General features: G+C 55.8%; 1 protein-coding gene and 1 long non-coding RNA gene across 2 annotated transcripts; one reads left to right on the top strand and one right to left on the bottom strand.

The window, feature by feature from the left end:
• Nucleotides 1-29: 29 nt before the first annotated feature.
• On the bottom strand, nucleotides 30-27924 carry LOC128901470 (LIM homeobox transcription factor 1-alpha-like). The gene is made up of 8 exons (XM_054183492.1): nucleotides 27867-27924; nucleotides 23589-23775; nucleotides 3265-3497; nucleotides 2659-2816; nucleotides 2491-2568; nucleotides 1840-1972; nucleotides 575-733; nucleotides 30-184 (listed from the first exon to the last, which is right to left on the bottom strand). Exons 1-8 carry the CDS (start codon nucleotides 27922-27924, stop codon nucleotides 30-32), a joined length of 1161 nt encoding a protein of 386 aa, XP_054039467.1.
• On the top strand, nucleotides 8586-16075 carry LOC128901475 (uncharacterized). The gene is made up of 4 exons (XR_008463480.1): nucleotides 8586-8934; nucleotides 11172-11371; nucleotides 11726-11939; nucleotides 14114-16075. It is a non-coding gene; the product is annotated as an uncharacterized LOC128901475 (long non-coding RNA).
• Nucleotides 27925-27959: the final 35 nt, after the last annotated feature.

Below are 27959 nucleotides of genomic sequence, written 5' to 3'. Positions count from 1 at the left end.
CTCGCGAAGGGTTGGGAGCTTTTTTATGGTCAGGAGGTGAAGTAGGAGCTCTGCATGGAGTAGAGTCGGTCAATGGGGTTGCCCACGCGGGCTTGGAGGAGGTTGGCTTCGGCCGTTGACAGCAGGCAGTCTCCCAGGTGGCTGATGCTGTCACTGTCCATGTCGTGAAAAACTCCTTCTGAGTCTAGAAGAGGAAGGAAAAGGAAAGAGATGAGCGTGGAGGCGGCATGAGCAAAAGGGGGACAGCGGGGCCGCGTTTCACCTGGAGCCACGGTCACCCTGAGCGGGTCTGAGGTGAGCCCCACACGCAGGACCAGCTTTAGGCAAAACTCTTTCCTCCCTCGCCCAAACGTTTCATCTCGGATGGAGGGTAAGACCCCGGCCTCGCTGCCCAGCCCCCAGCAGAGGCTCTGGCCTCACCAAACAGCTGAGAAAGGCTCAGCGCGAAGTCCGAGCCCTGGGAAGCGCTCGCTGCTGCTGGCTTTTGTCCCAGCAGAGCTGGCTTTTCGTCGCTTGGACCGCTACGCGTGGCTTCGCCGCAGAGACGGGACAATCTCCCCCACCGCTCTCCTACCGTAGGGGTGCAGATGGTCTCCTGGCAGCTGGGGGGGCGTCAGCCCTTGTCTGTACAAGTCTGTGCTGTAGCCGTTCTGATCCAGGGGCAGCAGCTGCTGCTGGGGGATCCGGGGGTAGGGGACCATGAGCCCATCCAGGCCGTGAACGCTTGCGCCGTCTAAAGACACAACCAGCGGGACAGGGTGAAACGAAGGGCACGCAGAACACCATCGCGATAACGTTCTTTACGTCGCTGCAGCAACGTTTGGTGGTCTGACTCCGGACCGGCACCGCAGGGTGCTGGGCTCCGTGCCTACGTGCCAAAAAACCCCATCGTCTTCTACAAAGAGGAGATAACGTGCTGCATCACGAGTACCGTCTTGCATTGAGCGACACAGGACTAACTCCTCTTGTAATGCTTGGGAGAACTCCACTTTTGGAAGACTCTAGTCTTCTGGTGGAAATATTTAGTTTTTAGCCAGCTCTGGGATGTGGGCTTCAAGGTCTCGGCGTTTTCGAGCCTTGCCAGGTAGGGGGACGAGGAGGAACAAGACCGGACATTTGACCCGAGCTGCCAACAGGATTATTTTATACCACGAATGTCACGTTATATAGAAATTAGAAAGTTCGCGGAGGAGTTTTTCCTGCCATCCTGAGAACTCCTCACCCCGGCGCCGGAGCCCTGAGCCCTTCCCTTCCTCCTGAAGCCGCGACGCTGGCAGTGTCCCACATTTGCCGTCCCCTTCTGGGAGCGCCCGGCTTCCTCCTGATAGAATGGGCTGAGTGTAATCCTTGTATACCGTATATTAATATCGGGATTAATACTCGTCCTTTATTATTATTGTTAATTATTTAGTCTTATCCTATTAAATATATTTATATTTCAACCCTTGTGTTTCCTCGTTTTCCCAGATTCCCCTTCCCAGTTGGGGAGGGGTCATGGGGCGGATAGAATGATTGTCTAAGTGACAATCATTTGTGTTGGTTTGGTTTTGGTTTTGGTTTTGGTGTGTGTGTGTATGGTTGGACTCGACGATCTCAAAGGCCCTTTCCAACCGTGAAGATTCTATGATTCTCTAACAATAAATTGTTACGAGTTTTCTCAAAGCGTAACAAATGCCCGTGAGCCTCGCTGAGCATCACCTACTCATCCCACAGCAATTCCCTTGCAACCTGCCGGCTCTTTTCGCTTGTCCCTTCCTGCGCGCGTTCTCTCTCCAACGCCTCCGGGTCAATCCCCTCCTGCACCCCCCGGTGCCGTCACCGCGCGGGGTGGCCCCTCACCTTCGCTGTCGTCATTGCTCTGCCGGCTGTTGCGACCGGTCCCTCTCCCGCTCCCTAAGCGAGGGTTGCCCAGCTGGTCTTGCTCCTGCTGTTGCTGCTGCTGCTGTTGTTGCCTGCGAGCGATCTTCTTCATCTGCAAGGAGACGGAGACCCGGGATTTGAGGTTCTGACTGAGAGTGGAGGAGAGCGGGTTGCGTTCAACACGACAGCGGACCCCGCTTTTCCGAGAGCCTTTCCGAGAGACCTAGTGCTGCCACGGTGTAACCCTGCTCGGGCTCCTCTACATTCTGCAAAATTAGAAATGTTCCGACTTCTAGAGGGAAGAAGTGGGAAATCCTTCGAGTGTCTTTATAGCAAGGGGGGAAAAAGCAAGTAGAGTAATAAAAAAAAAACAAAAAAAAAACCAACGTGAAAAATGTTAAGCCCTGCAAACATCTATAATTAATGAATTTTTGCATTTCTCTTTAAGCTTTCGCTACTACTAGATACGTGTTGTAGGACTAGGCGGACCTGTGGATGGTCTTGTGTAGCTGTTCTTCTAAGAACTTTCTCTTTTTCTAAGCTATTTGACATTTCCTTTTAATAGAACGAGCGCGTTTGGTACCCCACGGGTACGCAGCACCCAGCTGTGGCGCGGGAACCGTCACTCACCTTGGCTCTTTGGTTCTGGAACCAGACCTGTACCACCCGCACGGTCAAGCCCGTCTCGGCTGCCAGGGTCTCTCTTACCTGTCCACAAAACCCGGAGAGCTCAATCAGAACTTAACTTGCACTTAAAAGGCTCCGAGCCAGCAGCTGTGCCGAGTGGCCTCCTTATACCTTTCTGCAAGGTTTCGAGGAAACCTCGAAGGAGGCCTTGAACGCCCGACGCTGCTGGGTGGTGAGGATGGTGCGCGGGCGCTTGGAGCGCTTGTGGTCTTTGCTCTCCTCGCTGCCTTTGCCATGCGAGTGGCTGCCGTCTTCGTCCTCGCTTTTCACTGCAAGGGGAGAGGAGCAGCGGTGATTCAGCAGGGAGTGGCCTTTCTGGGCCATCTCCCAGGGCAAAGGATTCAGAGTTTTGCTCCTTCCGAGGCGCGATTCAGAGCAGAAGCGTGGAACGGAGCCAGGAAAGCTCGTGGACTGAGCTGTGGCTCAGGGCAACGCTGTCGATTCGGAGACAGAACTGATGGGCCACCTTGGCCTTGGCTCATCCATCCTGTAATGTCTCAGAGCAGCCCACCCAAACCTCTCTGGATCAGCCAGGTAGATCTCAGCAGCCTGGTACCCCCTTGGCTGCCTATCACCAAGGCAAAAAGATGCTACAACCTCCACCTACCTCCATCTCCTCCCTCTGAAACCTTCCCTAGAGTTAATTACCAGGTGGTACCTGCCCCCTACAAGGTTCACCCTGGTTTCCCCACCCTCAGCACCGTTCCAGCCCCTCACCGGACTCGGTGGGTGCCGGGCTGATAGCGCTCAGCATCTCCTTCTCCTTCTCGTAGTCGCTGCGACACAGCAGCTGCCCCTCCTTGAGCACGAACTCGTCTCCCCGCTGCAGGCGCCGCTCACACTCGCAGCAGTAGAAGCAGTGGACGTGGTAGACGTTCTCCAACACCCGCATGATGAGCTCGGAGGGGGCGATGGCCTTCAAGCAGCTGCTGCACTTGGTCTGGAAGAGCCTGCAAAGAAGGTCCCAGTGGTTAGACACTTGGACAAGGGAGATCAGCCCTGGGTTGGGGCTTGGGAAGCCGAGGGAAGAAGTGGGTGGATGTTTGAAACTGTGGCAGCCCATCCCAGCAAGGAACGTACATCCCAAGGGTGTTTTGGGGCTTTCTTGACACTCCTGTAGCACCAGGGAGGAAGAAGAACTTGCCCGGTCCAACAGGACAGAGGTCTATGGCCCCTCTTCCTCCCTAGGGCTATTCGCTGCCGGGCTTTGTTAGGTCCCTCCTACTGAGAGGACTTTATGGACCCCTCCAGGAGCGTCCCCAAGGGCCTGGAGGGGCTTTACGCAGGGAGTCCCAGCGGGGAGGCTGTTTGTGCCCCACACCGTGTCCGGCGAGAGAAATAAACAACCGCTGAGCACCCCGCGTACCGAGCAGATGGTTCTGATGAAGTAATTTGGGATCTAAACAAATGTGAGCGGTGGTGGCTGCCGGCTGACAGCTTCTATTTAGCCACTTGACAAGAGAAAGTAATAAAATAGGGATTAATTAGGCTGTTGTTTAAACACACAGGATCTTCCCCACCAGCAGGGAACTCATAAACTGGGATTGAGAACAAGACTGGGTTAATCCTCCTGGCAAACTCTGTGGAGCAGGATGAAGAGGCTTACAGGGGTGGGCTCATCCCTTCCAAATACCACCATGGATTTGCGCTGTGCGGTGGCTTTCGGCTGAAGTGTCTGGGACATTCCAACTGGAATGGTGTGGGATTTCTCGCTCCTTTGTGTGAGTGTGTTTGCGTGCCTGTTCCTCTCTCCCTCCCTGTCTCTCTTCCTCTCCCCCTTCTTGTCTTTCTGTAAATTGCGCTTGAAAAATAATAATCGATTGGGGGTTGAAAAAGCTGGGAGTAAAGAGCAGCCTTTTAACCACAACCTCTCACTGCCTTAACGAAGGAGCAAACTGGAAGCGTGTTCCGGGCACAGTCCCAGCCCAAATCTGAGCCGAGTCCAAATTTCTAACACCAACATCCTTCTGTTACAGCAGAAAAAGAATAAAAAAGACCCAACCATAGAGCCAATCCGCGATCACGGCTATCCGGGATCAGTCAGGAACACGTGAGATGTTATTAAACATGAAGTTTTTAGCGTTCCCGGACTTTTAGCCCAGATGAAAGCTAACGGTGCTGCAGTCTCACCCCGTGCTCGTTGCAACCCGGAGGATCTCGCCCAGGGATTCCCACCTCGCGCCAGTTCGCCGGTGGGGGGTGCACAGCGAAGACCAGCCAGTCGCCGTCTGGAGGCTCCCAGCGAAGGAGGATCTGTCCCCATCCCGTTTGGAAGACATTCCAGAGACTAACTAACTACCTCTTCATTCCTTATTTCCAATTTGACTCTTCCTTTATTCCATGCCCAGCGACTAGACTTTGTCGATACAGATAAAGACTTCGTCACGTCTTTATCTTCTTGAGAACCACTTAGAATTAGTTCTGCCCGTTGTGGGTGATGAAACTATTCTTCTTCCCAGCTTTCTGTCCCTTATCCTTCCAACAACTGGTTTAAAAGTGAGTACCGACTTTTTTTTTTTTTTGCATCTGGGATGGGAGAAATACTGTCCCCAAAGAAAGATCGGCCTTGGCTTCGCTCCGTGCCATCGCGTAGCTGAGTCTAGTGACACAAGTATCATTTGACTTTGAGACAAGCTGTCCCCAAGCTCCCATCGGCTCTTGCCATGTTTTTTGGAGATGGATTTGCTCCTGTAGCGCCCCCAGGACGAGCTGGTTCTGCCCCACAGCCCCAAATCCCGGGACAGATGCATTTAAGAGCATAGACCTGACAAACAGCACCTTTCCTTCGACATTGAAGTGTTCAACCTGACCTGACTCCAAGTGAGGAACAGGATAGTTTAGGAAAACACTGACGGAAAACTCCCTCTCCCGTTCCACACTTGTGTTTGCTTAATTATTTTTTATCCATACAGATACTGGAGCGTTCCCTGGGTCCTTTCCTATTTCCAGCCTCAGTGATATCGCTGGTTCCTGGAGGAAAACATCCAGAACATCGCTTAGCCAAGGCAGGTGGAGGAGAGCTTGGAGCGTGATGTGCTTCCAACTGTGGGCAGGCTGGTAGCGAGAGGGACGGAGGAGAACCAGGAAAGGTGACAACAGATGTCAGAGCTGGGAAAGGAGACCTATTCACCCGCAAGGCACCCGGCCGGTTCCTCCTGCTCCCGTCGGGACGAGGCACTTAGCAAGCCTGCCTTAAAGATGCTGTCATGTGCCAGATTTCCATGAAAAGGGCTTTTTTTTTTTTTTTTTAAGTTTTTTTTTTTTTTTTGCAGCTATCAGGTGAGGGAAGCGCCGTTACTGCGGCGTAACTCAATAACGCTTTTGGCATCGCAAGGCTCGCGCCCTCCCATCTCCCAGCTAAGCCCCGAAAACAAATCCGCTCTGCTTTGTACTAATTGAAGAAAACATTCAGCAAGCAGCTCATAAACACGGTGTCAGCTCGCATTACACAAAATTAAAATTCTCAGCCCCTCCAACACCAGGAATTCCTAAAGAGGCTGGTTTTAATATTGCCTGAATCCGTTTAAGTCAAGGTAATATTGTTTAGGTTGCCATAGGAACAAAATACATCTCCGTTGCTGGCAGTGGGTTACGAGGAGGCTTGGGAGACCGTGGCTACACCACGTCTAGAAGCGGCCGCCTGCAGAAACTACGCGGAGGGACAGGCCGAAAAATAAGCACCTTCCCAGGTTCCTAATGAAAAGTGCATTGAGGAAGAGGAGAGACACGAGCAGGATCTCTGCGTGCTCCCGGAGGAGAGAAGAGCCTCGGCAGCAGCAGGACCGTGTCTAAGGGCCCGTAACTCACAAAAACTATATCCCGCTTCTTCTGGAAGGACCTTTATGCTGCATAAGTCCCATCGTCCATGTTCCTCCACTTCTGTTTTGACCAAGTCTCCCCATGTCCTTACTCAACGCCCTCGTTTCCTCAGAATCCCGGCCCAGATTGATTTCTGTTCAAGATTTATTTTTTTCTGTTCAAGACGGGACTTTGAGCAACCTGGTCTGGTGGGAGGTGTCCCTGCCCAGGGCAGGGGGTTGGAACTAGATGATCTCTAAGGTCCTTTCCAACCCAAGGTCCTCCATCTGGGTCAGGGCAATCCCAAGCACCGATAGAGGTTGGGCAGCGACTGGCTGGAGAGCAACCCTGAAGAAGAAAAGGACTTGGGGGTGCCGGTGGATGAGAGGCTCCACGTGAGCCGTCAGCGTGCGCTAGCAGCCCAGAAAGCCCATCGTATCCTGGGCTGCATCGGGAGAAACGTGGCCAGCAGGTCGAGGGAGGTGATTCTCCCCCTCTGCTCCGCTCTCGTGAGACCCCACCTGGAGCACCGCGTCCAGTTCTGGAGCCCCTTCTACAAGAGAGACACGGACGTGCTGGAACGTGTCCAGAGAAGGGCCCCGAGGATGATCAGAGGGCTGGAGCACCTCTCCTGTGAGGACAGACTGAGAGAGTTGGGGTTGTTCATTCTGGAGAAAAGAAGGCTCCGAGGAGACCTTAGAGTGGCCTACCAGGATCTTCAGGGGGCCGACAAGAAAGCCGGGGAGGAACTTTTTAGGATGTCGGGTCATGGTAGGACTGGAGGGAATGGATTAAAACTAGAGCTGGGTCGATTCAGACTGGACGTTGGGAAGAAGTTTTTCACCTTGAGGGTGGTGAGACAGTGGCCCAGGTTGCCCGGAGAGGTGGTGGAAGCCCCATCCCTGGAGGTGTCCAAGGCTAGGCTGGACGGGGCTCTGAGCAACCTGCTCTAGTGGGAGGTGTCCCTGCCCAGGGCAGGGGGGGTTGGAACTAGATGATCTTTAAGGTCCCTTCCAACCCTGGCAATTCGATGATTCTATGATAAACCATTCTGTGATTCTATGACTCTATGATTTCCTTACAGGAGCTGTGGTAAGGCCCTCAACTTTTATTCCTGCGAACCATCCGGCAAGTAGAGGCAGGTACGTCTCCCACGTCCTTCTTACCAGCTTGCCTCAAATTAATTACCTTTGCAAACGATAGAGTTTAATTTTCCTGCCAGGGGAGGGCTCGCCTTGATGGAAAAAGTGTCAGTGGCAGGAAGGCAGATGGGCTCGTAAGTGGGAGCGTCTTTGGGAATTGCAAAAGTGGCAGCTATGGAGCAGGTGGGATGGTTTCTCACAGGTCGGCATCGTGAGAGAGGCTGGGGGCTACAGGGACAGCTTTTGGCAGCCGGTTCTTCACGCTGGTGGCCACTCAAGGCAAGAGGAGCGGCGCTAGCGGGCAGAAGAGCAGCCTGGCCCTTGCCAGAGGGCAAGCACGTCTGTACCGTTTGCCAACTCGGAGACGTCACCCAAGCAAGGATGAAGATACAGGGTATCTTAAAGAGCTTTGATGCTGGGCTGGAGGCCAAACTCACTGGTTGCCCACTGCTCCTCCTGCCAGGAGGCGTTTGAGGCCAGCTCTGGGGCCACGCGGTTGGCAGGAGAACATGCAGCAATGCCTCGAAAATCCCAACGCTATTTCTCTACTTAAATGCCCGGACATTATGGCAACGCACAACATCTTCTTGGAGCTTGCTGAAATCTTGGTCCCAAGAGCATCCCAGGATGACAGAACGGCCAGGGTTGGAAAGGACCTTTGGAGATCACCTCGTCCAACCCCCTGCCAAAGCAGGGTCACCCAGAGCAGGTTGGACAGGAACGTGGTCCTATATGTTTGGAATATCTCTGGAGAAGGAGACTCCACAGGCTCTCTGGGCAGCCTGTTCCAGTGCTCCGTCGCCCTCAGAGTAAAGAAGTTTGTTTCCTCGTGTTAAGATGGAATTTTCCGCGTGCCAGCTTGGCGCCCGTTGCCCCTTGTCCTGTCGCTGGGCGCCACTGGAAAGGGTCTGGCCCCGTCCTCTGGCCACCCGCCCTGGCGATATTGATGAGCATTGATGAGATCCCCTCTCAGCCTTCTCTTCTCCCGCAGCAAGGAGTTACATACTCTGTGAAAACCGATTCCGTTATTTCATTCCCTCACCCCACCTACACCTTCACTGTCTCTTTCACCTCTGAGAAGTTCAGTAAAGTTGAAAGTGTGGAGCAGCGGGAAGAGGAATCGCAGCAAAGCCCCCCACCGCCACCACCACCCCGTGCGCCTGCCTGGCTTTAGCACACGGCTGAGGAGCTCTGAGACCTTTCTGCGCCTTTTCAAGACGTTTGTGGACTTCATTTCCCAGACGTTAGTCCTGGTAAAACATCCCAACGCCGAACTCTCTGTCTTATCCTTGCGGAACATCCCTGTGGCGGCTCAGGACGGCTCCGGAGGAGAAGCGTCAGCCCAACTCCCAGCTCTCCAGATGGGGATGAGCTGAGCGGCGAGTTCTTTGAGAACCTCTCTGACCCACCGCGGCACAGCGAAGACGCTGACCCAGGCCTGGGAAGGGTAATTTGGGGGGCATATGATTGTCTCAGCGGGATTAAAAGGTGTTAATGAAGCAAGGAATAAGCTGGGAGGCCTGCGCTTCATGAAACCAGCTTATTTAGTTAGGGTTTAGTCAAAATGAAGCGGTCCGGGCTTAAGCGAGGTCTGTTTACTTAACACTGAGCTGCAAAATCCATTGTAGCCGTCTGAAATATTGAAGTGGAACTTTTAAAGCCTCTTCCCAGATTGCGGGCTGGGGGCTCGGGGCATGACGGGGAAGGGGACACACGAGGGCAACGGGGAGGCAGCGGCAACACAATACGCTCTTTCATTCCCTACTGCAACAGCCATTGCCCCCAGCTCAGCGATACAGAGCGGCACCGGGGGATTAAGGGGAAAAAATCACCTTCTGCTGAATTTCTGACTTCTTCCAGCAACGTTTGGGTCGGGGAGAGAAAGAGTAATTTGGGGACAACAGTTACTTTTGCTCTCCATTCCCTCCAATGCTCTTTGTGGGTTCCGTGAATAGATTTACCCCCGGAAAGGAACTTTCTGATTGCGTAATTATGTCATTGCGCCTCTTGTCAGAAACGGCCACGGCTCAACCGTACTCAGACCTCCTCGAATGTGAGCGCGTACGCCAGAAAAGAAGTCATAGCTTCCCAAAGCCAAACTCCCTGCTGCATGCAAAGTTCGCCAAGGAGAGGAAGAAAACCCCCCAAATTTAAAATAACGGGTCTTCGTCATTTCACTTAAACCTTTCACTAAGAGGCAGGAGACAGAGAGGAGCCACCATCGCACTGTTGCTGTTGCATCTTCGCAGTCGCACGGAGGGAATCGTAGAACCGTAGGGTTGGAAGGGCCCTCTGGAGATCATCTCCTCCAACCCCCTCCAGAGCAGGGTCACCCAGAGCAGGCGGCACAGGAACGCGTCCGGGCGGGTTTGGGATGGCTCCACAGACGGAGACTCCCCCACCTCTCTGGGCAGCCTGTGCCAGGGCTCTGCCACCCGCAAAGTCAAGAAGTTCCTCCTCGTGTTTAGGCGGAACTTCCCATGCTCACGTTTGTGCCCGTTACCCCTTGTCCTGTCCCCGGGCACCACTGAGAAGAGCCTGGCCCCATCCTCCTGACACCCACCCTTTAAGATCCCCCCTCAGCCGTCTTTTTTCCAGACAAAAAGCCCCAAATCCCTCGGCCTTTCTTCATCGGAGAGACGTTCCCGTCCCCTCAGCATCTCGGTAGCCCTTTGCTGTCCCCTCTCCAGCAGCTCCCTGTCCCTCTTGAATGACCTGACCTTCTCTATCCATCACTGGAAATATTACTTAGAAGGATGCGGACAGCACCCGGGTCATGTAAAACAGAAGGATTTGGGGCCGGGGCATGCGGCAAAGAGATCTCCCCGGAGTCTGGCACCTAGCAGCGCGAGCAGCATTTGATGTAACCGCGCTTGGTTCTACAAAAGAACCAAAACCAACCCGCGTCTCCTCAGCGTGGTCCTGCTTGAGCGGACCCTGTAAACGCCCTTGGCATCCACCCAGGAGGTACGAGGTGTTAACGAGCTCCGCTCCCCGGCCTTGATTCTGTTCATGTCAGCGATGAAAACTGACGCTGGGGGGAAAAAAAAAATAAAAAAAAAAAACGAAAACCAAACCAAACAACACCCAACCGCCGCCGAAAACCTAAACGGCAAGCAAAACAGGGAAGCAAAACACCACCAGAGAGGTTCCCGGAGCCAGAGAGATTCATAAATATTAAAGTGACACGAGTGAAATGCTACTGAAAGATTTAATACTGTGCTGCCGCTCTGTCCCTCAAGGGGTTAAACCCCCCACTGCGAGGATATTACTGCCAGCACGGTGGCACTGAGCCATCACCATATAATCTGATGAACTCTTTTATTAAATTTCACAGGCCTGTCTTCTTTATTAAAATCTCCCAGAATTCATAGGGCGCCTGTCATATCACTGCTGAATGCTAACAAAAAATGTGGGTTGGTTTTTTTGGGGGGTTTTTTCACACCCCCCCTTCCCCCCCCCCCAACTCTCCTTCTCCCCAACCCCTTTTCCCTGGGATCGCGCTGCCGGCGAGCGCGGCTGCGGTCAGGGGGACGCGCGGCGCCGCTGGCTAAAAGGGCGGTGGGAAAAGGGGGCCGCGGGCTTTTTCGAGCGCCTTTCCCCACTCCAAACCATCCCCCTCCGCAGGCAGAGCGGGGAAATTGGGTCCTAAAAGTGAGTTTTACCTGTTTTCTCTACCCGCAGGTGGCTTTCTGTGCTGGAGGGGCGGCTCGTAACACGCAGCCCTTCCCCAAACCCCGCCGTCCCCCGCTCTCCCGCGGTGACAGGGCCACCCTTGCCAGGTACGGTGGCTCTCCACAGCAGCCAGCGTTAACCGCTGCTTCCGAGGAGGAAAATGAACAGATTCCCTTCCAAACCCACCCGAGAACAGCGGGACGACAGCGGTACGTGCACCTTGAGCCGTTCCCTTCACTTTGAGCTGCTAACACCCCGTTTTAACATCCCGGCCGCCTTCCGCTCGCGGCCCCGCAAGAGCTCTCCTAAACTGGAAATACTCTCTGTCGCCGGGGCAGCGGGGTGGAGGGGGATTCAGCTTCTGCAGGAGCTTTTTTTGCAGAGGCAAAAATGTTCCTGCCCTGCTTTAATCCCGCATCGGGCTGTCTGGGAGCTGTGGGAAGGTGGGATTCAGCTGTTGAATCTCTACAGGCCTGCCCTGGGCTGGAACTGGGCTAACAGCTTGGGCTTTACGTTCTTTAGACTACACTCTAAATGCCTTTTTTTGTTAATATTTCCAACAGGAGACCGTGGGAGTCCTACCCTGAGCCGCCTGCGGGACGCGCAGAGCTGCAGCGAGCAGGCACGGCGTTTTGTTTCTCCGTGGCTCGCGCGAAGTTTCCCGCTGTAATTCCGAAGCTTTTTGCGGGGCCCTGCACTTGGTACTTTTTAAAAGATGTTCTTCAAGCTGTCCGGATCAAGAGAGCAAAGCCTCTTGCCAGGGCAGGATGAAGGAAGGTGGGTCCTATCCTGAACCGTCCACCTCTGCCTGTCCCTTCCCAGGGAACGGCGTTACCCTTTTGTTTTTTTCTAATTTCTCTTCCAAGTGCAGGGAGCCGGTGTGGCACCTTGGCGAGCTGCCCCGCGTTCGGACTCAAGCTCCACACCGAGCTCTCGGGAAGCTCCAACCCCTGGTTCGGAAAAAAAAAAATAAAAAAAGGGAACCGCATCTCTTATTTACGAGGCTTCTCCCTCTTTGGAGAGATGAAGTTTCTGGTCCTCCGTCGCCCAGACAGCGCCTTTCCGCTGTCCCCTGCGACGGGAACCGTCAGCTCCTTTCTCTCTCCTCTTGCTTTCCGCTCCACAAAAGCTCGCTTCGGGTCCGCGGGTTTAAAGTGAAGGAGTTATCAATTCCTATTGATTTTGTCCTGCCTTATTGCGCGGCTCCGGGAAGCCTCCGCGTCTCCATTAGTATGCCTGGCAGGAGAAGGGTGCCTTCGCTTAGTAGCTAGGGGTGATATTACCCATCCAGATAGTATCCCAACTCAATATCCTGTTTCTCCGTTTCTCATTTCCTGTTTGCAGGTCTGAATGCTGGCGTTGTCGCAGCGAGACGGAGCCGGGGGGGGGGGAGAAGGCAGGGAGAAAAGGGAGCCAGCAGGACAGTGCGTGCAGGGGGGGGGAAGCAGTGGGGGAAGCGAGGGGGAGGGAGGTAGAAGGGCCGCAGACACTTTTATTACAGATTTAATAATGACAAAAGAACATCATTAAACATTCATTAGAATTATTTAATTAAATTTTACTTTGGCGGGGGGCGGGGGGGGAAAAGAAGAGATTAGATATGATGTAAAAAGCAATATTGATTGAGAAAAGAACAAGCTCGGGAGATGCGATTTAAATTAAACTCTGCGCTCTCTTTTCTCTCTGTTTTAAAGGAGGGAGGGGGGTGCGCGGTGGCACAGGGGACGATTCGGTAGCACGGGGCAGCGTGGCCCGGCAGGGCCGGTGCCGGCCACCGGGAATGACGTTTAGCCCACCCCAACGTGGTCACCGCAACCAACTGTCCTGGCAAAACGCCTCCGGTGCCTCCCGAGGGTTTCAGAGCTCCGCACCCTGGGGCTGAGTCGGGCATCGCCGGGTGATAAGGTGGAGATATATGATTGGCAGTATAGGAACGGCTCTAATTAGCGATATAGAAACGGATCTAATTAGCGATACAGAAACTATAGTCCCTCTCCGTGCCCTGCTGGACTTGTCGTGTAGCCCCTCTCTGTCCTTCCCTTTGCAGATTAGGAATAACGGAGCATCCCCACCGCAAGGGCCGGGAATAAATATCCTCCTTTTAAAAGCAAGACTCATTTTAGAAAGAATTAAAATGCTCATCCAAAACAACCCCGGCCCAAGAGGTGGCCGGGACAGTATTTTGGCAAAAAGCTAAGTCTGCGTTAAGGATCGAGAAGAGAAAAGGCGCGTTTCTGCTAACGGCGACTTTAGGAAAAAGAAAAATTGAATATAAAGTTGCCTTGATGAGCGATCAAGCGCGCCAAGCTGAGGCCTCTGAATCCCTCTGTGCCGATGCTCTTAAGGCAGACACCAGCGGAAGGTAATCCAGATTTTTAAAATCTAAAGAGATTTTTTTAAACGGGGAAAGCCGTTAAGCTGTCGCACGATAGGAACCCACCGGCGCAACTGGCTGAGTAACAAGTGGGGGAGATCACCCCGTTACAGCCTGGTTTGGGACGGAGCGGGTAGGAATAAAGAGAAGGGAAGTTAAAAGTTGCCAAAAAAGGCAGCCAAAGCCTCAGGGACCAGGTCACAAACAGCAGCGTGGACCCTCCGACTCCACAGAGCCCGTTGGACGCCAGCGGACTGCCACCCAAAAAGTAGCTGCGGTGGCGTTACTGCCCTTCCAAGGCTAACTGGGGTGACTGGTTTGAGCCCGGATTAAGCAGGCAGGTTCCGCATCGGCACAGCTGAGCCCAGGCCGCGTGGTCGCGCGCGAGCTCATTAACCGGGTGCAGCGCTGCCGGGCTGCTCGTTTTCCCTCCTTACCCCGTGGCCCTAAATTTACCGTAGCGCTGGAAGGGAATTACACCGTTTTTGGGGATTAACGGAACCAGTTTCAAAGCATAGCGGTCGTTAAACTTGTGCTTTTTTGTTTTCTTTTCTTTTTTTTTTTTCTTTTTTTACAGGCCAAGCTTCTTTCTAGCTTCACCTTTCTCCCGCCGCCAGCAAAACCGTATCCAGGAATCAGGAAAGGGATTTGGGACGATGCTGCTTTTTTCCGTGCAAGCCTGACCGGCTCCGATATTACCGCGACCGCATCGGCAAGACCTCAATAATGGGAAAAAAGCCCCTGTGCGAGCAAAGATGTGTGAAGCTGCCACCAAGATAGTTAGGATAAACTGTAATTAACCACGTTTAAGCTTAATTGCATTAAGGGGGAGAGATGAAAGCTGGAAGCAGATTATGGATCCGGTTTATAATTCAATTTGTGCACCAGCTAGGAAAGAAGGGGCCACATTCTCCAGCAGCGTGTTAGCAACGCGGGAGGCGTGGAGCTACCCGGGCTGCGGAGACGATGGCTGAGCAGAAACAGCCGAGGAGAGGGAGGATTGGGAAGCAGGAGGCAGGAAAATACCTCGGGAGAAAGGAGGGAGAAAGAGCCACTTCCCTCCTCCCAGAGGACGGGCTGGAGGCTCTGGTTTTCGGGGCTCTGTCTGACACCGACACTCGTCCGACAGCTGCCCCCCGTGTTTCTGTAGCGCCTGGTTTCACACAGGCTTCTCGAAGAAGGAGGCGGAGGGCGAAGAAGCTGGATGATGGGTCGTACGTGCTACGCCTGCGGCGTTAGGCAGGTTTAGAAATAAGCGCGGTGTGGTAAGGCAGGAACACCTCTGCGTTTCGTAAATCGCTTCCCCTTCGATCCTTGCCGTCGGTCCCACCAGCCGCGGGCTCTCCGCAAGCTTTTTGCTGAGACCAAGTGCCTGTAAATACCTTTGAGCCCATCCTTTCTAAACCTCTGCCTGTTAGAAGAGAGAAGAACGGGGTCTGGGCTCCCTTTGCCGTGCTCCGGGAATCCCCTAGTAGCCTGGGAAGAAAACTGGTTTCTTAAAGCGTGAGCAGCTCAGGGCTCGCCGTTGGCCGTCGTCGGGATGTTTGTGCCGCATGGGGAACGGCTCCTGCCTGCTGTTTCCAGCGCCGCAGCCCCTGGCACTGCTGGAAACTGGCTCTCAGGAGTTTATTTCTGGCACCTTTGCCTTCGCGGCTGCCCTCTGGTGGTCCCTGGGTCCGGACTGAGAGAGATGCTGCTGCGTCCAGAAGCAGGAGAAGGGTCCAGCCTCCAACAACCCTTCAGCGCCTTCGAAACCGTCCGTCTGCAGCCCAGAGCCCTTCCCGGTGTGCCGCTTTAGGAGCTGGTGTTGGGAAAACGAACGGAGCAGCGCGGCGGCTTTCCCGCAAACCAACCGCAGCGCTCGGCGCGTGCGCGATAACGTCCAGACGCCCCCCTCCCGACCACGCTGCTCGTACCTGCTGCGAGGGACAAGAATTACTCCAGGGAAACAGATGCCGGGATGAGAACACGCGGAGTTCTAACCCCGCTCCTTGCCCAGGCAGCCCGTCTCTCCGGGTAGGAACCCACAAACCCGGCTGCGCTGGGTCTAAACCCAATTAATCTCAGGGAAATAGGGCCAGGCACATTGTCAGAACACAGCCGGGTACCGTCTCCCCTGCAAACCCTCGCCCTTACAGCCACCGCCGACCCCAGCCGAACTTCCCCTTCTCCTTCCCCAGCCCAGCGAGCCGTGGCCTAAGCCCGGAGCCGGCTCGGGGAGCTCCACGAGCGAGACCGCCAGGCTGCAAGCCCGGGAAGGTAGAGCCGCCGCATGTCTATCGGCGCCGCGGTAATTAGCTCGGCCCTGACGAAGAGGTTGTCCAACCCCAGGGCCGCTCTGGGACTGCTTGCCCGCTGGACCGTGTCCACCTCCCCCAAACCCAGGTGGCAGCATCTTTTGTGCCCATAAAATCACCTGCAGCCCGAAAGGGATAAGCAACGTCTTTCACTGGAAGTGCCGAAGATCCAAACCCTTTACAACCACTCGATTGTTAAGGTACATCTGCGTCCTCCGGTTGGAGGGAGCCAATACCTTGAATTATAACTGTTTACTTTGATATCTAAGTCTTTGTTGGGTTTCTATTTTCCTTTTCCGCATCAAATTATTTTTACGGAGGGGCAGAGCCGGTGTTAGACTGTGGTCACAGGGCTCCAGGAGCTGGGTGGTTAAGAAAACTCTGCCCAATAACAGGATAAAAGTTGGCGACGTGGGGTCCAGGAGACACTCCAAGCCGTGGGACGCGAAACGCGGGCGGGACAAAAAAAAAAAAAAAAAAGACCAGCCCAAAAGAGAAAGAGTATCCCTCAAAGTAAATTACATTTAATTAAACTAGAAAAACAATGCGCCGCACGTGAAAAAAAAAAAAAAAAGTTCTTCCTCCCCCACGTATTCCGCCCCCCCCTGCCCCCGTTAGAAAAACAATCCAACGGCGGTGGGGAACAGACAGCACGTGGTGGCTGGTTTCTTAATCACGCTCAAGGCGCATCTGCATATTTCTTTCATTTCGCAGTGATTATAGAGTTAGCGTTTAATTTCCTGGGCCCCGCGAACCAACCAGTGCGAGGGAACGGTGCGGACTGGGGTAGGAATAGCTTCGTGTAATTAACGTCATTAATCATCAGACGGGCTTCGCTCGCGGTGGGAGACGGGGCTCAGCCACCCACCCGATGAGGAAGGGGGAAATGTTTGGGATGGGGAAAAAGCAGGAGATTTTGGGATTGGGTTGTGCGCCGAAGCTTTTGGGGAACCCGTCCTGCTCCGCGGCAGCGATCCCGCGTGTCCGGCGGGGGCGTAAAACTGCAAACCCACCCTAAAAAACAGGACACCAAGCTCCTTCCCAGGGTCCGACCGCCCGGTTTCTCCACCGCTGAGCTCCCGCTGGTCCTCACCGGTGGAGCAGGGCTGGCTGCAGTGACCTCCCCAGTTGGGAGGAGCAAAGTATCCCAAGATAACGGCTGTGGATGCTCCTCGGAGGACCGGCGATAAGCACGACTCGCCCCGTTGATGGGTGCTATCGAAGGGCGCCCGGGCTCGGTCCCATCACCCAGCCCAGAAGCACTGGAAGGAGTTGCAGGCTACCTCCTTCCCACCTCCTCCATCCCCTCGTCTCCCGTTCTGCTACTGGTGGAGGCACCCGCAGGGTGCGTGAGCCGGGCACGCGGGCTCCATTCATCACTGCCTTGTCAAGGGTGCTCATTATCTCATTTATTTGCTCACTTTTCAGAGCGCTGTCACTTTTCATTACCTTCCCTCCAGCCCAACAGAGAGAAGACATGACTCGGGGGGGACCCCCTTGCTCAGCTGCCCGTGGCCGAACGGGGCAGGAGGGATAGACCGGAGCGATGGGACGGACCGGGATGCCCAGTACGGTCGGGAACAGCGAAGCCGGAGAGACAACCAGCTTTTTGAGAGTAGAAACTATCATTTTTAAGGAGAACTCATTTTTAAGAGTAGTAGCTATCATCAGCTCTCGCAATCCATCAAGTTTTGGGACTGTTCTGTCCCCAAGTCCCCGATTTCGGGGTTACAAATACATCTGAAGCACCATTTTTTAACGTCTTCATGCCTAGGAAGCCCTCTGATTTCTAAGCAGACTGTAACCAAATGTCGCATGCGCAGCAAAGGGGAAGGAGAAGCTTTTAGACGTAAAAGCCAAAAAAAAAAAAAAAAATCCCCCCGTCCTTCTGCTTTCGACGCCAATTTCATCATTTTTAGGGCCTGACTCCTCGCTCCTGGAATGCCATGGGGTTTGCACACAGCGCCTGGGCTCGCTCTTGTCCAACCCTTGTCCCAGCTTCTCCTGCCCGGGAGATCTTTGCTGGGAGAGGAGCCCTCCCGCATGGATTTAAACATTAACCAACTCGCTCAGAAGAGTTGCCAAGGTGCCCGGGCTGGGTCAGTCCCCCGATATTCGGGCAGGGAGGGTCACTGCCTCGCTCCCCCGCCTCCTCCTCCTCCTCCCCGGCAAGGAGGAGCGGGGCTGCTGGTTACCCCTCGGCTGCACAAGAGACTTTGGGTCCCCTCCACCCTCCCTCCGCATCCCAAGAACCGCTGGAGCCCATCTCTTTACCCTGCTTTCTCTCCCCGCTCCGATGAAAACAAAAGTCAGCTCCTATTTCCCATTTCTCAGGCAACTCCATTTGTATCACTCCCCGCCGGGCTTTTCCTGAGCCACAGAGCCCAGAAAATCGGCCAAAGTGGTTGAAGATCCCCAAAAGATGATGCTGGATGTCACTCCAGGGTACCAAAATACCAATTTGGCAGCCACGTGCCGAACACTCTGGTCTCAGAGCCCGAGTTTCCCTTCCCTGCTTCCCGAACATCCCTGTTGGAGGTAGCCGAGGTTATCTGTGGTGGGTTTCAAAAAGCAAACGAGCCGCTCGCGGTTGAGAAGGCTCTCCCCGAACCTTGGCCAACCTTTTGTGGGCTTTCCAAACCCTCGTGGCAGGAATATTATTTCGAATTCAAGCGCCATCGCTCGGTTCCGCGCATCTCGCCCAACGAGGGTGAGAACAGCTCCGAGAGGACCCCCGAAGGGATGCAGGCATAGCCGATGGCTGGGATGTGCTGGTCGAGCCCTCCCCGACCCTCTCCCCTCTACAACGAGATGGAGAAACCACCACGATTCGGGCCAAACCCAAGGACCAGGAGGGCATTGGGAGGAGCGGGTCTGCGCTCAGCTGTGCCGGTCACGTGCCGGCAGCCGCTCGGCGATGGAGAAACTGCAAGTCAGGTTCGAGCCGAGTTCACCCCGTATCTCTACAGAGGACGAGCAAATCATCTCCACATGGGCAAAAGGAGAGCGCGGAGGAGAGGGGGAAGGCTGCCAGCGCAAGGCTGCGGTTCAGATCCCTCTTGACAGCTCCCCGGCAGCCCCCACATCGCCTGTCATTCCACAAAACAAACTTCAAAGTAAACAAGGCGCCCGGGACCCGGCCGTTGCAGCCACTCTATCATCGTTCGGGAGTATTTTTCCTTCCTCCCCCCCCCCACCCCCGGCCCTTCTCCCGAGCCGTTGCATTTACACGAGCTGCCCGGAGCTGGATTTACAGGGCAGGTGCCTGAGCAAAGCGCAGGAGAGCTGGCTGGGCCCCAGGCGAAAGGGGAAGAGGAGAGTTTCACAAAAGCCTTCAGATTGCGGTTTTATATGATAGGGACTGCAGAACAACATCCATCTTCGGGCTTAACATTTCATCTCTAGATCAACAGTCCGTTCCTTCCCCCACGTTCAGCCGCAGCTGCTGGCTTATCTCTCCATTAAAGCATTTTCCTCTTATTGCGCAGTTTCGCATGAGGAGGAATAAATGCCAGATGGGTCTCCCCTCCAGGTCACCACGCTGCGAGCCCCGGTCTACGCCGCAGCCCAGGGCGACACTGGATTCTGCCGTCTGGGATTCATCGCTGGCCAAAACCACGAACTTCGGAAAGTCAAGGCCAAGAATGAATACTCGGGGTAGGGGCGGGGGGGACACACAAGATTTCCAAACAGGAGGGACTGAGAGTTTGCCTCCCTGGAAATTCCCAGGCTGGATGCACAAAGGTGCTGAGCGGAGACGCCTTCAAAAGTGCCCGAAGCACCAACTTGCGAAAGCACTAAAGGAGCTGGAGACCCTAAAGGGTGTTTTTTTGAGACCGCCTGACGTACTTTGGAGTACACGAGTGGGATGGAGCAGAGCGTGCCCAGGGATCTGCGGCTGAATGCGCCGCGGTGCTTGGAAAAACAGCGCGGCCGCGTTGTCCCACCCAAAAGTCGATAGCAAACCAGCGATATTGGAGGCCGAGGGCTCCCCACGTGGGAACGCCATCATTGGCCTCGGGTCAGGCACCCGACTTGCCCCAAGGAGGACGCGGTGCTCCTTACAGACAGGTTTTGCAAACACGTTTTTATCTGCTTACTCTTAAGCAGGGGGGTCAAACCCACTCCAGCGCCTGGCTCCTGCCAACCAGCACGGCCAAGACCTCCCGGAGATCCACTGCCTTTGCTCCAAAGCATCCCGGGACCCTCACCCTTTGCCGGGACGGTGCAGGTGTCACCGCTCTGTCCTTCTTTTCCACATCCAGCTGTGGCTTTGCCAGCCCGGCTCCTCGTCCCTGCCTCTCCCGGCCACCCTGGGCAAGTGGGCAAGCTCTGGTATTTTTATTACCATTCCCAGCGCTGCCAAGCGCTTGCGTCAGTGGCCGGGAGGAGGCTGCGCTCTCTCTTGCGAAGCCCAGGCAAGATAAGCTGGGACCGTTAAGTCTTTAGAGGGTGCTGCCAAACTTCAGGGAAGTGACGGAACGCCTTCCCGGCAGCGGCGTCCTGGGATGGCTGTGTGTCACCCAGCTCGTCCCGGCGGCACCAGCCGCAGGAGGTCGCAGCTAGACGTGGGTTTGGAGGTCACGACCAGGCACCGACTTCCCCCCCCACCTCCCCCCCCGCCTCGTATTTCAGTGGAAGTCTTGGCATGGGAAAGGTGGGGAGGGAGCCTGCGGGAAGCTTATTCGGCAGAGGAGGAGAACCGAGGAAGCATCACCGCCAGCACGAGCCACCAATGGAGCCCTGGTGCCGTGGCCTTAATGGCATTGCCAGCCCCTGTGGTGGCAAGCAGCAATGTCAGGGGGCTGCTGAGCACCCAGGAGCTCCCTATCCCAGGGAGGGAGAAGCTCCCAGCATTTTCCGACATATTTGAAGCTTGCCGGAGTGTCACCGTGGTTATTTGCCTCTCTTGCCAGTGGCGAAAGGGAAGGCAGTGGCCTTTGAGCCATCCCCTGCCCTGCTGCAAGGCGGAGGGAGCCAGCAGCCCGGCGTGGAAGCAGCTCCCTTTTTTTTTTGGTTTGTGGTTTGTTTTTTTTTTTTTTTTACAGCCATGATCAAAGCTCTCCCTGCCGAGAGATAACCTCCGGCGGGATCGACCCTGCCCTGGCTCCGTGGAGCGATGCCACTTGGTTGGTGCATCGAGACGGGAGGCTGCGGTGCTGGCTCATCACTCAAAGTCCTGCCCGGGGGAGCGGATCCTGCCCTCCCTTCGGGCTCTTCCACCTTATCTCTCCTTCCCGAGATGCGGAAGGAAAGGGGGTGGCCAGCGGACGGGCTCTCCCTGCTCCAGCTCAGAGCTGTCAGCGCCATGGCTCACCTTTAGGGGAAACGAACGGCTTTTTGTGCCGCATCAACCCCCCCTCAGAAAAATGCCAGGGGGCTGGCAGGGGAAGGCAGAATTGGGGACACGAGGCCGTCCCTTGCCCTGGCCTCCCGGGCTCATTTCCAGCACCTGCTCTGCTGCAAAATGCTTCCAGGGTGCAAAAAACATGGGTGCGCCAAAAGGCTCCCCTGGGGCTCCCCGTGTCCCTTGGGAAAGGGCATCGTCTGGAGGAACGCGAAGGGCGAGGGCTCCCGATTCCCCTTGGAGGGAGTCAGAGCAGAGGGGAAGGGATTCACCGGCGGCCGCGGAGCCAGAGGGTGGCGGGGGGATGGGATTTGCCATCCCACGTTCACCTCCCAGCGGCGTGAGAAAAGCCAACAGAAGCACCTGAGCGGTTTCGTTAATAAAAGCGCATTTGTGACCACTAAAGGCAAAAAAAAAACCAAAAACCAACCCCCCAAAAAACCCCTTCTTTGGTGCTGGGGCAGGGTGCCACCGCCGAAATTCAGGGATGCGTCTCCAGCCCTGCGGGAGATGCTGCTCTGGGAGTTTGGCAGGCAAGGCTGAGGTTGGGAGAAATCTAAAAACCTGATTTTTTTTTTTTTTTTTCCCCCAAGGCTTTCCCAGGCAGCGCCAGCTATATTTGATGACATCAGGGCGGCTGCTTCCCCAGCTGTCCTGCGGCCCCTCCGGGTACCGGCCACCCTCTCATTTTAGGGATGTCTCCTTCCGCGTGGCACCACCGCAACCCCCGCTTCCCGCTTACAAAGAGCCCTCAGCCCCTCCGGCTCCACCAGCCGCTTCCCCCGGTCCAGCTCCCTCTGGATTCGCCAACGCTCAAACACCTCGTTTCGTCGACGCAATTAAAATGACACGACAAGCGGAGGAGCGCGACGGCCCAGCCTTCTCCCGGGAGCCCCAGCGAGGTGTTCGAAAGCAAATGAAGTTGGAGTAGACGATCGGTGTAGGTCCCTTCCAATGGAAACAGTCTATTCTATTCTATTCTATTCTATTCTATTCTATTCTATTCTATTCTATTCTATTCTATTCCTTTTCTTTTTCCTTTTCTTTTTCTTTTCCTTTTCTTTCTTTTTCTTTTTTCTTTTTTTCTTTTTTCTTTTTCTTTTTCTTTTATTTTTCTTTCTCTTTTTCTTTCTGTTTTTCTTTTTTATTTTTTCTTTTTATTTTTTATTCCTTTCCCTTTCCCTTCCCTTTCCCTTTCCCTCTCCTCTCCTCTCCTCCCCTCCCCTCCCCTTCCCCTCTCCTCTCCTCTCCTCTCCTCTCCTCTCCTCTCCTCTCCTCTCCTCTCCTCTCCTCTCCTCTCCTCCCCTCCCCTCCCCTCCCCTCCCCTTCCCCTTCCACTTCCCCTTCCCCTTCCCCTTCCCCTTCCCCTTCCCCTTCCCCTTCCCCTCCCCTCCCCTCCCCTCCCCTCCCCTTCCCCTTCCCCTTCCCCTTCCCCTTCCCCTTCCCCTTCCCCTTCCCCTTCCCCTTCCCCTCCCCTCCCCTCCCCTCCCCTCCCCTCCCCTTCCCTTCCCTTCCCTTCCCTTCCCTTCCCTTCCCTTCCCTTCCCTTCCCTTCCCTTCCCTTCCCTTCCCTTCCCTTCCCTTCCCTTTCCCATTCCATTTGAAGTATCTGGTGGTGTCCCCCCCCCGAGGGTCAAGATTGCCACCACAAGCAGAGCCCAGCCCAGCCCAGGCCTGGCCACGGCAGGGACAGACGTGGGCTCCCTGGCACCGACGAGTGGGTGCCCCGCTGCGAGAGCTGCTCCCGGCGCCGGGGTTACGGGACAGGCACCCGCTCCTGACCCCCCCTGAGCCGCTCTTCGCCCCCTGAGCAGGACCTTCGCTGAAGGGCAGGGAGGTTAAGGAGAGCATCTGTCCCTCAGTTTAGTGGCCAGCCCAGCCCAAACCATGACCTCAGGTTAAATCTGCCGGCCCTCGCGTCCCAGGAGGACAAGGCATGGAGTGCTGTCATCTCCTGGGCAGCCTTGGACATCCCTCAGCTCTTGAAAAAGCGTCCCAAGGGCCTCCGGCTTCATCCTTTCTGCCCCTTCAGCCAACACCTTCACAGAACCATAGAACGGTCTCCGTTGGAAGGGACCTTTAAGACCATCGAGTCCAACCATTAACCCGACACTGCCAAAACCACCACTAAACCAAAATCGATCCCTTTTGCCTCTTTATCCCCGTCACGTCACCGCGTTACATCACAGCTGAAGACTTCTGTCCCTCTATTTGGACACCATCCCTTGGCAGGACACCTCTGTGGTCCTCGTCATCTCACCTGCTCCTCACCAACCTACGTGACACCCACACCACAACGCCCTTTCGCCACCCACCCTTCCAGAACCCCACCTGGCGACCGAGCCTCCACCGCGCTCAACACGGAGCCCAGAGGGACGGAAAATTTGGAGAAAACCAGAGGGCACTTACTTCTCGTAGTCGTGTTTGCAGTAGAGCTGCCGGTTGCGACAGTAGCAGGTCCCGGAGAGCGGCTGGAGGCAGACGGCGCATTTCACGCAACCTTCGTGCCAGGAGCGGTCGTTGACTCGCAGGAGGAACCGGTCGGAGATGGGGGTGTCACAGCCGGCGCAAACCTCCCGCATCTTGGAATCCGAACCTGGGCATCAGGGGAAAAGACGGCGTGAGAAGGAGGTTTCCTTTGCTGGGGCTGTGGGGGGGGGGGGAATCGCGTCCCACAGGAATAACATCTGTCTTTTGGGGGGCGATGCTTGGCCTGGCGATCATCTGCTGATGTTTTTCGCTTTCTTTTTTAAAGCCACGTGGTGTTGGCGTAGGAGAGGGAGAAGGGAGGCTCGGCGTGGAGGTTTTTTTGGGTTTTTTTTTTGTGACAACCCTCGACAATAAACGTCCCAGTTGCGAAAGCAGCAGGTTCTGGGGTTCTCTGCAGGTGGTAAATTCGAGGGAAACCCCGAGCCCACGGCTCCGGCACTGTGTAAATCCCGGAGGACGTGGAGAACACGCGCTCGGGAGCGGGAGAGCAAATATATGTGTGTCTCGACAGGAGGCTGCGGGCGCTGAGCTTGTGTGAGCCTTGGTCCAAGTCAGCGGACAGACCCGCGTCTGAATTTTGTCCAATTTCACCCCAGATTTGGTGCCCAAGAGCTGTGTAAAAAGGCTCCAGAGCTTTGGGATTTTTTTTTTTTATTTTTTTTTTTCTTCCCCCCCTTCCTCAGTGTTATCAACATGGAAATCTATGGCTGCTCTTCAAAGGCTTCGTCACGATAACTTCAAGGTAAAGGAGCGAGTAATAAATACGCTGTATCTGGTGCGCTGGATCCGGGCTTCGGGCTGAGCCAGGCAGCGGCACCCTCTCCGATGTCCGCAGCCTCCACCCTGCCAAGCTCCTTGGGTTTTACGAGCGCTTATCTCTGTCCTCTCCAGCCTCGCCACCCTTTTATCCCCCCCAAAAGCTCGTGGATCCCGAGGCAACACCTACCCAAGCCCCCTCGAAGGCTTGGAGGGATGGTGGCATCCCAGGGACGAAGCTCAGGGCTGTTTTCAAAGGCACCGAGCCACCGAGGGCAACCAAGGAATGGGGGGGTCGAGGGGGGGAAACACGAAGCCCAGCTCTAATTTGGGCACCGGCCCAGGGCGAGGAGTCAAAAGGCAAGGAGCAGCCGTGGAAAATGGCAGGAGAGACGTTCCAGTGGAGAGCCGCGCGCCCCCGCGCAAGGCTGGGGGACGCGGAGGAGCCCTGACCCGGCAGCATCTCCGGCAAAAAGGGATTTTTTTTTTCCTTCTCCGGGAACACGCAGTGGCTTTCCCAGCCCTGCAGATCTTCTCTCCCGGGCTCCGGGAAGCAGCTCTTACACCTGACCACGCTCTTCCGAGTGAGGATCCCATCCGGGACCCGCGATCACCCCACCAGCAACTTGCTTTGCGGCTCCTGGGCCTCAGCGGGCTCAAATTGGTGGCGGGAGGAAGACGAAGGGGGCATGGAGCAGGCAGGACCGCCGCGGCGGAGGCGAAATGCCGGCAGGCACAAAGCATCCGCCAGCGGGAAGCTTTCTGAACGCTTTTTCTCTCCAAGTTTAGCTGCGGATGCTTTCCCAAAGTCTTGAAATCCCTTGAAATCCCGGCAAACGCTCTCTGCCTCCGCTGTTTTTACACCAACGCAGGAGGGACTGGTTGGGGGGGGGGGGTGGGGGTGGAAATTGGGCTAATTTGGGCTTTTTATGGACCTGAAAACGGGGGTGTCTTGTGCGAAGGCGGCTTCTGCCTCGCTTCGTGGCGGCGTTGGGTTCCTGTCCTGCGCCTCCGGCATCCCACCGGCTCATTCCCGACATTGCGGCGAGCCCAGTCCTTCGCGGCTCCCGCAGGCTCGGCACAGCTCGTTAATTAAGCGCTGGGCCCTGAAAATCGGGTGACAGCATCGGCTGGAAGGGACCGGACCTTGAGAGCTCTCCTGCGGATCGGGATCCAGCGGATCAGGAGTGGAAATGAGGAGGGTTTGGGTTTTTTTTTTGCCCAAGAAGAGGAAAAACGAATGTGGGGCTGGTGGTGCCGGAGCTGAAACGCCGGGAGGGCGGCGTGGATGGCCAAGGCCACGAGCAACCCCGTCCCAGCGGCCACGGGCAGAGGTTCTCCATGGATATTTATCCCAGGTCGAGCCTCCACTTCCCGCTTTTTTCCTCCGTTATTAAGTCCCGGAGTCAAATATTGTCACCCTTCTTGACTTTGACCCCGGGGGCTGCGTGTCACCCCGGGACCAGCCAAACCTCCAGCGGGTTTGAGGCATCTGGGGCTAAAAATCCCCCTAAATCCTCTTGGGTTTTTTTTTGGGGAAAAAAGGTTGGGAATAATCTAATGGTAAATTAGACTGAGAGCAGCTAGTTAAACGGCCAGGGAGCTCGGGGAGCGCGGGATCAGTCTAAAAGGGAGAGACACAAAACTTGAGGCCGGGGGATGTTCGTCTGTCCCTCTCGCTCAGGGAATGAGGAGGAGGATTGCGGGGATCCGGAATGGTGGGAAGCAGCAGAATCCTACCTCGGGATGGACAGCCAGGGCCCGGAGCAGAGGTCACTGCCCAACGATAATTCACACCTGAGTCTCTTTTGACACAAAAGTCACGGTCACGGCGATGCCGTAACACACGGGGAGACGAGCAAGCGATCCCGAGCTCCGAGGGATGTGAGAAATCCCAGGAAAACAATCGGATTTGGCTGAATCTCCCGGCAGCCAGCCCGGGAGAAAGAGGCAAAACTGAAAGTAAAGGAGACTCTGCCTTACGCTGCCCTAAAAACACCAGGCGTATAAAAACGCAACACTTTGGAGCAGCAAATGCGTTAAGGAAGAGCAATCCCAACCCACCACGTTGCGGCACTTTGGGAAAGGGAAAAGGAATGACGACGGGGACACAATCCGGTGAGCCCAGCATGGACTGGGAGGGGAGGCAGCTCCCCGGTGCCTTATCCCAGTATTATCCAAAACTAACCCCCGGCCTCCGAGCCCTCCCAGGGCACGGGAACATCCCGCCGGCGCTGGTGGGCAGATATCCTCACCGTCCTTTAAAATTCGGATCAGCGAAGCCGGCTATCGATGGTCGGGGGCCTGGCCCCACACGGGATGCTCCCAAAAAACAGCGAAGGACCGGGATGAACCGAGGGGTTTATCCGAGAGGTCGGGACATGCGAGGAGGGAGGGATGGATGGTGGCGACGTCCCTGTCCCTTCCGGGGTTCGGTGCCTCGCGCCTCGCTCCGTGCCGGTGCTGGCTGCCCTTAGGGATAACCTCAGCCCCCGGAGCCGCAGCTGCTTTGGGGATCGCAAGATGGCATTTTGTGGCATGCCAACAGCTTGCCGTGGCTCGTCGCTGCCTCGGAATTGGCAAACCACAAAGCCAGGCTGAGCGAGGAAAGGGGAGGGGGGGGCTGTCACTCTTCCCCACAATCGGGGCTCACCCCAACAATCCCGGGGGCAGCGTGGGGGGGGGGGGAGGAAGGAATCTCCTTCCCGAGGAGGGAATAAACCCCGCGGAGGAGCGGGGGACACCGCTGACGCCAGCTGGGAATGGATTTTGGTGGTGGGGGTAGGGGGTGGGGGGGGGGAAACGGGCGGCGAGGCTGGTCCTGCTGCAACTTGCGGCCACGCCGAGACCCCTGGAGTGGCCGGGGGAGGATGAGGGTGAGGAGGAGGAGGAGGAGGAGGAGGAGGAGGATGGGGATGGGGATGGGGATGAGGATGATGATGAGGAGGATGAGGAGGAGGAGGATGGGGATGGGGATGGGGATGATGAGGATGGGGATGGGGATGAGGATGAGGATGAGGGTGAGGAGGAGGAGGAGGAGGAGGAGGAGGAGGAGGAGGAGGAGGAGGATGGGGATGGGGATGGGGATGAGGATGATGATGAGGAGGATGAGGAGGAGGAGGAGGAAGATGGGGATGGGGATGGGGCTGATGATGATGAGGAGGAGGAGGAGGATGGGGATGGGGATGATGAGAATGGGGATGGGGATGAGGATGAGGGTGAGGGTGATGATGATGAGGAGGAGGAGGAGGAGGAGGATGGGGATGGGGATGATGAGGATGGGGATGGGGATGAGGATGAGGGTGAGGGTGATGAGGATGGGGACAGGGAGGAGGATGAGGATGGGGCTGGCAGCCACGGATGCTGCCCGAGCAGCCCGAGCTGGGGGGTCTCCCCGCTTCCCGGTGCGTGGCACCCGCTCCCGGTCTCTCCGGCACTCACCGAAGCCCAGGACCGGCGTCGCCTGCTGCAGGCAGGACGGAGCCTCTTCCGTCTTCATACCGGCGGCCAGCGCGGGGGCTGCGGGCGGAGAGG

This window comes from Rissa tridactyla, chromosome 25, assembly GCF_028500815.1.
Source record: "Rissa tridactyla isolate bRisTri1 chromosome 25, bRisTri1.patW.cur.20221130, whole genome shotgun sequence".
Taxonomy (NCBI): Eukaryota; Metazoa; Chordata; class Aves; order Charadriiformes; family Laridae; genus Rissa; species Rissa tridactyla.
This window is presented reverse-complemented; position numbering and strand designations above follow the sequence as displayed.